Source organism: Nematolebias whitei, chromosome 19 (genome assembly GCF_014905685.2).
Source record: "Nematolebias whitei isolate Nwh7 chromosome 19, NemWhi1, whole genome shotgun sequence".
In the NCBI taxonomy this organism is placed as follows: Eukaryota; Metazoa; Chordata; class Actinopteri; order Cyprinodontiformes; family Rivulidae; genus Nematolebias; species Nematolebias whitei.
In genome coordinates, this window is record NC_056516.1 from 8,336,625 (window position 1) to 8,345,549 (window position 8,925).

The 8,925-nt window shown below is 38.3% G+C and overlaps 3 protein-coding genes across 3 annotated transcripts in view; 2 read left to right on the top strand and 1 right to left on the bottom strand.

Annotated features, from left to right (window-relative positions):
- The window catches only part of LOC119425684 (growth factor receptor-bound protein 10), a gene marked incomplete in the record, with an annotated part of 634,378 nt that overhangs the window by 356,613 nt on the left and 268,840 nt on the right, over positions 1 to 8,925 (top strand).
- rpl14 (ribosomal protein L14) lies at positions 303 to 5,254 on the bottom strand. Its single transcript, XM_037693232.1, has 6 exons — positions 5,211 to 5,254; positions 4,603 to 4,704; positions 4,425 to 4,519; positions 1,470 to 1,569; positions 492 to 545; positions 303 to 407 (listed from the first exon to the last, which is right to left on the bottom strand). Exons 1-6 carry the CDS (start codon positions 5,211 to 5,213, stop codon positions 339 to 341), a joined length of 423 nt encoding a protein of 140 aa, XP_037549160.1. The 5' UTR covers positions 5,214 to 5,254; the 3' UTR covers positions 303 to 338.
- Positions 5,726 to 8,925, top strand: part of LOC119425687 — a 5,477-nt gene continuing 2,277 nt past the window's right edge. Inside the window, exons 1-3 of the mRNA XM_037693230.1 lie at positions 5,726 to 5,863; positions 6,804 to 6,889; positions 7,693 to 7,720. Coding sequence (XP_037549158.1) covers positions 7,704 to 7,720 — 17 coding nt within the window. The 5' untranslated portion in view covers positions 5,726 to 5,863; positions 6,804 to 6,889; positions 7,693 to 7,703. The remainder of the gene's footprint in view (positions 5,864 to 6,803; positions 6,890 to 7,692; positions 7,721 to 8,925) is intronic.

Below are 8,925 nucleotides of genomic sequence, written 5' to 3' on the forward strand. Positions count from 1 at the left end.
TGTTTCATGTTGCTGCTGATCTGTTTCAATGTTGATGTGTTCATGCGTGCACATCTGCTCACAGACTCATGTTCATGTTTGTGCTGATGTTCAATGTTTTATGTTATGAGTGCTTAGTGTATATTTAGTTGATGTTTTTCTTAGTTCATATCTTAGATGTTATTACTGTTTTTCTTATACATTTTATTGTTGGATGTAACTGGGACCCTGTGTACATAATTTTGCTCCACCACATGTACCACATGAGGTGCGAATGACAATAAAGAATCTCTGACTCTGAAAAATAACAAAAGGGACAGAAGAACAATTTAACAGTAAATTTATTTTGTGAAAAATGTTCACTTCTTTGCAGCCGCTGCCGCCTGCTTCTCGAGTTTCTTCACCTCCAGCTTGATGATCTTGTTCCTCTGCACAAACAAGGGGCATGGATTAAAAATATAATCGATAAATGCTATGGTTATTAATCACAACACTCGTTCTGCTGTACTCACCATCTTCTTGGCCTTCATCAGCTTGAAGCGGTCAAAGTCAGACATCTTGGATCTCTGGAGACACGATTGAAACAAACATCAGTGGAGAAACGTGACAGATCTGCTTTTTGCTTCATTTATCTTCAGAGCAAGACCACCAGGCTCAGACGGTTTCTTCCCTGCAGCTGTGAGGCTGCTCAACTCAAGCTGCACTTAATTCAGCTTAAATTTGATTTTTTACTTATATATACATATACACACTCTATTGTAATGACAATTAATTAGTAATGTCATACTTTTTTTGACCACTGAATGGCAGTATAAATCATTTAAACATAAGGATGGATAGTGAGGGAGCAAACAGCACGTCTCTAAGAAAAATGGGGAGAGGGCTCTTACATGGACCGTCTCTCTTTATTTCTGTTCTCAAAATGGCGGACGCTCAGTGTGGTTTGAGCTCTTTAGCATTTTTCACACAAAGCTTTTAATTTAAAAATCAGTAAACAAGTTCTCAGAAGTGAACAAATTTCCAACAGAAATTACACCCGAACCACTTTCATTAAGATGCTAAATCAGGTGGAGAACCTGCAGTTCACCAACAGGCTGCTTCACATTTATCATAATTATCTGGAGTGGAGCGTCTTGAGCATCGTTTTAGCTCGAGTTCAGCCGTGTATGTTAATGTACTGCGTTGTAATAAAATTACTCCACATTGAACTACGAGGACAATATTCATCTGGACGTTTAAACACTTCTTTTACTCGTCTTAAAGCGCCGGCGTTGAGTTTAAACATCAGCATGAGCAGCTTTACTCACCCTAAACACTTCCCCTCTTATCAAACTAAACAAAACGTTATGTAGTTTTTAGAACAACGGTGCTGGAATTGTACTTTAGAAACTTATAATACGGAGTCCACTGCGTGCGATTACAGAACATCCATAAAGTCAAAAAGAAAACCTGAACTGCTGGAAAGAGGAAGCGAACACGGCCCACGTTACCTTCTCTCTGGCCTCGATCTTCTTGGCCCAGCTGCTCTGCGACCACTTCTCGTTGACTTGGGCCTTCTCCCAGGCTCGCCTGACGTACTTCTGGCGGGCACTGTGGACGTCACATACAGTCAGTACAGAGTCTGAGCAAAACCAGCTCTGCTTCCTCAACAAACATGGTAAACTGTAGTTTAGCAAAAGGCTGGGTGTTTTGTTGCTGCACATATTGTTTGTTAGTCACGAGATAATTTGTTGTTCCTACATAACAATCAGACTGTGGTTATAACGGCCAGCCCAGGATCACTGACAACATCTGAAACCTTGTGCTTCGATGATAAACGAGGTTTGGAGTTAAAACATGGATACTCTGCTTTAGATGTGCATGTTAAGAGTCAAGCCTGTTAAACCACAGAGCAAGAAATAAACCCAGGCGATGCACAAAACACATCCCAAACAATGAAGCGCTGCAGCTGGAGGGGCCGACAGCGGACCTGTTCGATGCACGAGGCCAACACTTTCACCCACCAAGACCCAAATCAACTGGGTCATAATCAACTACACTCACATTTTATTACTCATTTATTCATGGAGGTAGCTGGAGTGAGGACAGAGGATGAAGAGGACAGAGTGAGACGGAGGAGGATGACTCGCTGTGGAGACCCCTGAAGAGGGAAAAGCTGAAAGAAGAAGACGTTTATACCAGGGGGTGAACAGGTAAGTCGATTCTAGGACATCTCACGAGTTTTTTAAATTTCACATGGACTAGTCGCAGTCGGTGATTGTCACGTGATCAGCACTGAGCCGCTGGCTACAAAACGGATTCTTCCAAGCAGATGGAAGGCGAGGAGCATTCATCAACAGTGTGGAAGTATTTCACTAAAAAGATGTTTTTAGTTTCATTTTATTCAATCCACTAAATAAATAAATAATAATAAAAACCCAGGAGTGTGCTCCACCGGACAATCCACCACCGTGCACCACAGACGATGGAGAAACCCACCACCACCACCGTGGTGGTTTATTTATGGTGGGTAAATAAAAGTCTTGGCCTGGTGCATCAAACAGGCCGGTCCCTCCAGCTGCAGCGCTTCGTTGTTTGGGAGGTGGTTTGTGCATCGCCTGGGTTTATTTCTTGCTCTGCAGTTTTAACAGGCTTGACTCTAACGTGCACATCTAAAGCAGATTAAATAAACTAAAACTAACAGTTGCAGCTTAATAATAGTTCTGGTTTTCCTGTGACTTATTTGCAGTATGATAAATGGTAGGAGCATAAATATTCGCTCTCGATGTTTTGTTGTGTTTTTTGTAAATAATAAATTACGTTTTTGCAAAAAAATTTAGCGTCTTGAGTCGTCAAGTAGTCAATGTCAACTCAACTGTTATGTTAATGTCGACTTTAATATATGCAGTTGTTCAACCCCTAGTTTATACAGGGTCATGTGCACGGTATTTAAAAATACCGTGCACTAAAACGCCACGTTTCCACAATATATTTCATCATTTGATGATCGGCTGACTTACATTTTACACACTTTTATAAACATTTAAACACTTAAAAGCATCCCAGGCAACATTTTATTTTTGTTCTGGTAATTCATACAAATTGGGAGTACTATAAATTATTTTAAGTTTAAATTAATTTGCATCATCTTTCAGAAAAACTTGCATGTCTTTAAGGATCTGTAAGAAAAGCTTCTCACTTAAAGTCATTGTTGATTACGCTGCTCCATAAAACGAAGTCCTGTAACGAGTCAGACGCAGTCACGGAAAAAATAAAATAAAATGAAGCAGGGCTCGGTGAGGTACCGTGGTCTACTGGGCATTTGTTGCACAGAGTAATCCCCAAAAATAAAAATCAGTCTAAAGATTCCCTCTTATGTGTGCAACCTTTTAATAAGTCTGTTGACTCAGCTGCCACTTCCATTTCAACCAAAAGAAAAATAATTCTGCTTTTCTTGGACAGCTGGTCAGAATAACGGGACTCTGCACTGAATTTAAAAAGGAACAGTATCCAGAAAAACATTTGTCATCGAACCGTTTACCACCAGAGGTAGTGGCCCAACTTTGACCTTAACTCCAAAACAGCTGCTGGATTTTCCTGAAGGAGTGATAATGACTTTTTCAACACAACTGTTTGTTCATGCGTTAAACCACGCATGTCAAACTCAAGGCCCGGGGGCCAAACGTGGCCCTCGCTGACATCTTATCTGGCCTCCAAGATGATATGTGAAACATAAAATACTTTTATCACTTGAATTTTTTCAGTAATCTTAGATTATGATGTCAAAAGTGCAACAGAGAACGCCAAATGAGACCAATCAAACTCTTTTTGAGGAACCAGCAAACAAGAAAAGATGTTGTGCATCTGATTTGAGTTCATGTAGATTCTGAAACTGGTTTGAAAAAGGTTTTAATTTTGGCCCCTTTTGTAAGCGAGTTTGACACCCCTGCTTTAAACTATAAATATTCCAAAAATTAAACATTTTCAATTGTCAGAACGTCCATTTTTTCCCACCAACAAAATGCTAAATGAGAATATAACACTAATTTTCTATGGTAAACTTTGGGGTAAAGTTTTTCATTCGTTCAACCTTTATTTAGTCTCACCGAGTCACGAGGACTCGTTTACAAGAGAGACCTGTATCACCAGTTTTTATCCCTAGTTACAAGTTATAACAAAATTTAACTGATTAATATTATCCTAACCAATGAAAATGCTTCTGAACTATGTCAATCTCTTAAAATATGTAGAGATCAGGAGAGTTTTTGTGGCAGCTGACAACTTTTCACTATGTCGAACCAAAATTCAGGACATTAACCGTTCAAAAATTGAGATCTTTTCTATTTTAAACCCAGACACAATCTTAATTTAGTCTTTTCGAGTGCTCTCAATGAGGATGTTTCCTCTGGACTTGAACATTTTGTGGACACACACTTGGTATGAAGCACGTCGATGGCAACGCTCACCTGTGAGGTACTTTGATGACGTAGTCAGTGAGCTGCATGCGTTTGAATGGCATGGCCTGCCTCTTTACTCCTGTGCAGGGACCATCAACAAGGGCCTGGAAGGCACGAAGTAAACATCTCCATTAATGATTTAAAGACAAATGCACCGCATGCTGACTCGGTTTTCTCCAACGCTCACCCTGTTTTGGTCAATGACATCTACGATGGCCACCAGCTTGCCAGCATAAGGTCCAAATGCGATGTAGGCAACACGGCCGATCTCTACAAAGCGCTTGTACACCTGAGAAAGACAAGACACAAAATCTGTACAATTAAAAGGAACAATGTCTGGGCTGGTGAATATCAATCAGGATCTTCAGCCACACTAAATAAAACCTCATCTACATTTTCATCATGTGCATGCTAAGTAATAACTGGGTTATGAGCTGTCAACAGAGAAGCTCGCGCCAGGGAAGTGTATGCACAAATACTAAAACTACGTGGATAGCATAACTACGTGTGCGTTTTATGAATTCAAAGTCATTCAAGTCTAAAATGATCAATGGGTTTGGATCAACAGGACGCTTTCCGGCCTCCACAACCCGAGAGACCACGTTGCGTTGCGGCTAGCAGCCGACACTATATTCGCCTTTTAAACCTTAAATACACACACAATAATGTAAAAACTCCTATCGTGTGTGCGTGTAAGAATGTTAGGAAAACATGCGTTCTTTGTTGGTCTACAGAAAACACATGAATCACGAGAAATTCATGATAACTATCGTCCACTTCTCATGGCGAACTCACCATGATGGCAGTCCGGGAGCAGAAAGGACGTTACAGCTTCCGCCTGCTTCACATACGACTTCCGCTTTTCCTACGCACATGCGCAGTCAGACTTGTTTTTAAAAAACATTGCTGAAAATACTTAATAAAACTTTGATAAGTATGTCTACTAAAATTACTTTTTTTATTTGGGAGCTACTTGCATTTTAGTTTTATATTACGTCATTTTAAAAGGCTGCGTAATATCCACTGGCAAAGCTTAAAAAAAACGTCTGCGTCAGACTATCTTGTTTCCTTTAAGTCTCATAAAATGTCGGAAATAAACCGACCGATTCAAACCTAAACCCAAACGGCCAAAACAAACGTTTGTTTTAACTTGACTTTAACTTTATCAACAAAGAAAAGTAAAAGTATAAAGTAATAATTTCTCAACCAAAGCGTTACATTAAAAATAACAAAACGAAACAAGTCAAGAGGCCGCATTGAAAAAGGTGGTTATTGAAATTACAATTTTCTTTTGGTACCTGAACGCACCATCAGGGTGCGGCCAGTAACGACCAGCGCCATCTATTTGTGCTCGTGAAGAGTCTCCATTTTAACAGTCTGGTGGAAAACTTTTGATGTCTGAACACGGAAGTGCTCAAACATCAGAGGTTTTCCATACTTCAGATTAGGTAAGTTACCTTCTTTATTTGATTCTTAAATATATACAAAGTCTATTTTTACTGATTTATTTCCATTTTAAGTCCGAATTTTGTCGAAAGAACAAAAGCATAGAGGTGGAGGAGGAGCTTTACAGGAAACGAAAACTCAACTGGACTTTTTGTTTACTGCGTTTCGACACGTCGCACTTTGTAACAAAGAGAGATTTTATTTATTTTATTAGCTTTACGTGTGTTATTAGGTTTATTTTTATTCTGAAAATTCATCCATCCATTATCTTTTACCCGCTTCTTCTGAAAATTCTTATATATATGAAACAATGCGTTTATACATGCTGTGTAAGTTGTATAAGCTGAAACATGTCTAAAAAAACCTTTCTACATAAATAGTATAGATTTTGAGGATTAAAAAAAACTAGATACATTACATGCACTTGACAATACATGTACTTATTTTGAAAAACATTTGCTTTAAAGTACTTTTAAATCCAAGTTTCCACAAATAATTAACTTGAAGTTTTTTTTCATTTGAAATAAACAAAACATAAATATTAATTTCAAAGATAATTTTAATTAATTTGATTAAACCAAAAACAATGCTGTTCTGTTCATTACATCATACATTTCCTTGAAGTTGTAGTTTTTGTTTCTTTTGTACAAATTTAGTTTTTGTGTAGATTTGTTGCCAGAATAAAATCAAAAGAAATCCAGATGACGGAAAACAAATGTAATATTTTTTAACTGCCGTGTTGTGTGTTTGAACATTGTTAATAGTATATATATATATAATATAATATAATATAATATAAATTTAGGTTTCTAGATTTACACATTCAAGAAAAGGTTAAACAATAAATGTCACATTTGTTGCACATATATGCCATATTTCAAATAATGTTTTTTCTTTTTATCTATGTATAAAATGAATATTTATTTTGTTTTTCTACCTTAGGGTTGCAAGAAACATTAGAGGGAAGACGTGTGCTAAAAGTCCCCACCTTTGCAGCTTCACACCTGAAATCAACCAAGAGATTTTAGGTAATATTTGAACAAATTCATCAGGACGTGTTGTATAAATTGATCATGACTACGGTGACATTATTATTTACATGAACGCTCCTACAAGAACCCTGCAGATGTTGGACACTATCATGGTGCACTAATATTCATAACTGGCTGTAACTACCGTACCACCACTGTACCCAGTATTCATTGGTTAACTGGTCATCATTAACTTCAGACTCTCTCACTGGTACATTCTCATCTTTAAATCACTCCTTGGTCCGTTGCCTTCATACATCTCCTCCGTGTCACGTCGTCACTGCAGTTACAGCGTGCGCTCTCAGGCCTTCATTATCTGCTTCGTCCCCTCAGTGTGGACTGAACTTGACAAAAGTCCTTTTCTTACTCTGCTCCTGTTTCCTGGAACACATTGCCAAAAATCAGAAGTTGTCCACTTTGATTTCTTTAAGAGATTTGAAACAATTAAGTTCATGTTAAAACCAATGCAGACATGTTCCTGTTTTTAGTTTTACACCTCGTTTCATAATGTAGCTTGATTTGAGTTTGGTTTTTTTTTATCACTAATTTCATCTAATTTTTATTTTGTATGCATCTTGTGGCTGTTTTATTGTTGTGCAACTCATCTGTGGTTTTTAGTTTAAAACAGGTCTCTCTTGTAAATGAGTCCTTGTGCCTCAATGAGACTAACCTGTATAAATAAGGTTCAATGAATAAAAGGATAGTGGTTATTTAAACATGTATTTCTTTGTAAAAGTGCTCCACTGTGTGATAGAGAATCTTCCTGTGTCAAACATTTTTTTGTTTGTTTTAATTGACAGGAGTCATCGGAATGGAGACCTGTAACTCGTGAGTACCAGTTCCTTGTTACACCCAGAGATATTTGAATTAGACATTTGTATATAAAATGATCCCCTTGTTTTTGGTTGTACTTGTTAAGTTTGAGTCAGGCTGAAAGTTTCAGTTTGTGGTGAGAACGAGTCGCAAGGCGCCACCACCGCAGTACACCAGAAGTCAAAGACCTGCACTTTGTTTTAGAGGGTGTGGCGTTATCCTGCTCAGCTTGTTTTGATTATTCTACAGCTATGATGAGGGTAAACCTTTTTATTTGTGCATATTATTTGTCCGACCTTCTCCAGCCGTACATTTCCTCATGCTCTCTGAGGTCAGCAGATCAGCTGCGGTTGGTCGTCTGAGAGGTGACGAGCGTTCTCAGTCGCTGCCTCTGCACGTCAGACAAGCTGACTCACTTCCTGTTCTTAAATCTGCTCTGAAGACTCTTTTTTTTTCTCTTTGGCTTTAACTCAGCTTGAAATGTTGGTTTTACTGTTTTTAAGTTGTTTGTTTTATAGTTTGTGCTGTTTGCTGTTTTGATTTGGTAGTTCATTACTTTATGGTATTTGCTGAGTTTATAATTGTTATGCTTGGATGTGTTAGTGTACAGCACTTTGACCAACGGTGTTGTTTTAAAGTGCGTTATAAATAAAGTTGTGCTGTATATTATAAAGTTATGCTACATAGATCTACTTGCCTGCATCTTGTTAAATTTAGATATATATATATTTTTTTTAAGATGTGAAACAACTTGGTCAACCGTTCAGCTCTTCGTCGTTCGTTGTAATCTAACTCTGCCTCGGCCTATGCAGAATGAATCATGTGACCTGATGCCATCTGCTCATCGACTAAGGTGGAGAAGGCGTGTGCTTGAGTATCAGGTTAAAGCGGTGAATCATTTATTCTGATTGAGATCGTCAAGTCCAAACTAATAATGTTATAGCTGAATGTACTGGAACTGGAGCCTGACCCTGGATTTACAATGGAGAGAGTGGATTTTGGGAGTTTTGCTCTGTTTCACTCTGTTCATGGCAGGACTGATGTGGACTCGTGTCGTCTCGCTGTTCTTTTTATAAGGCGTGGGGGTAAAAGATGTCCATTAGCCTTAGATTGAACTATGATGGACACTGAGTACATTCACATTGAATGGGTAGTATTGACGCATGTCCAGGAGCACAAGAGACTGTCTAGAAAAGTGATATTCATCATTTATTGAATTA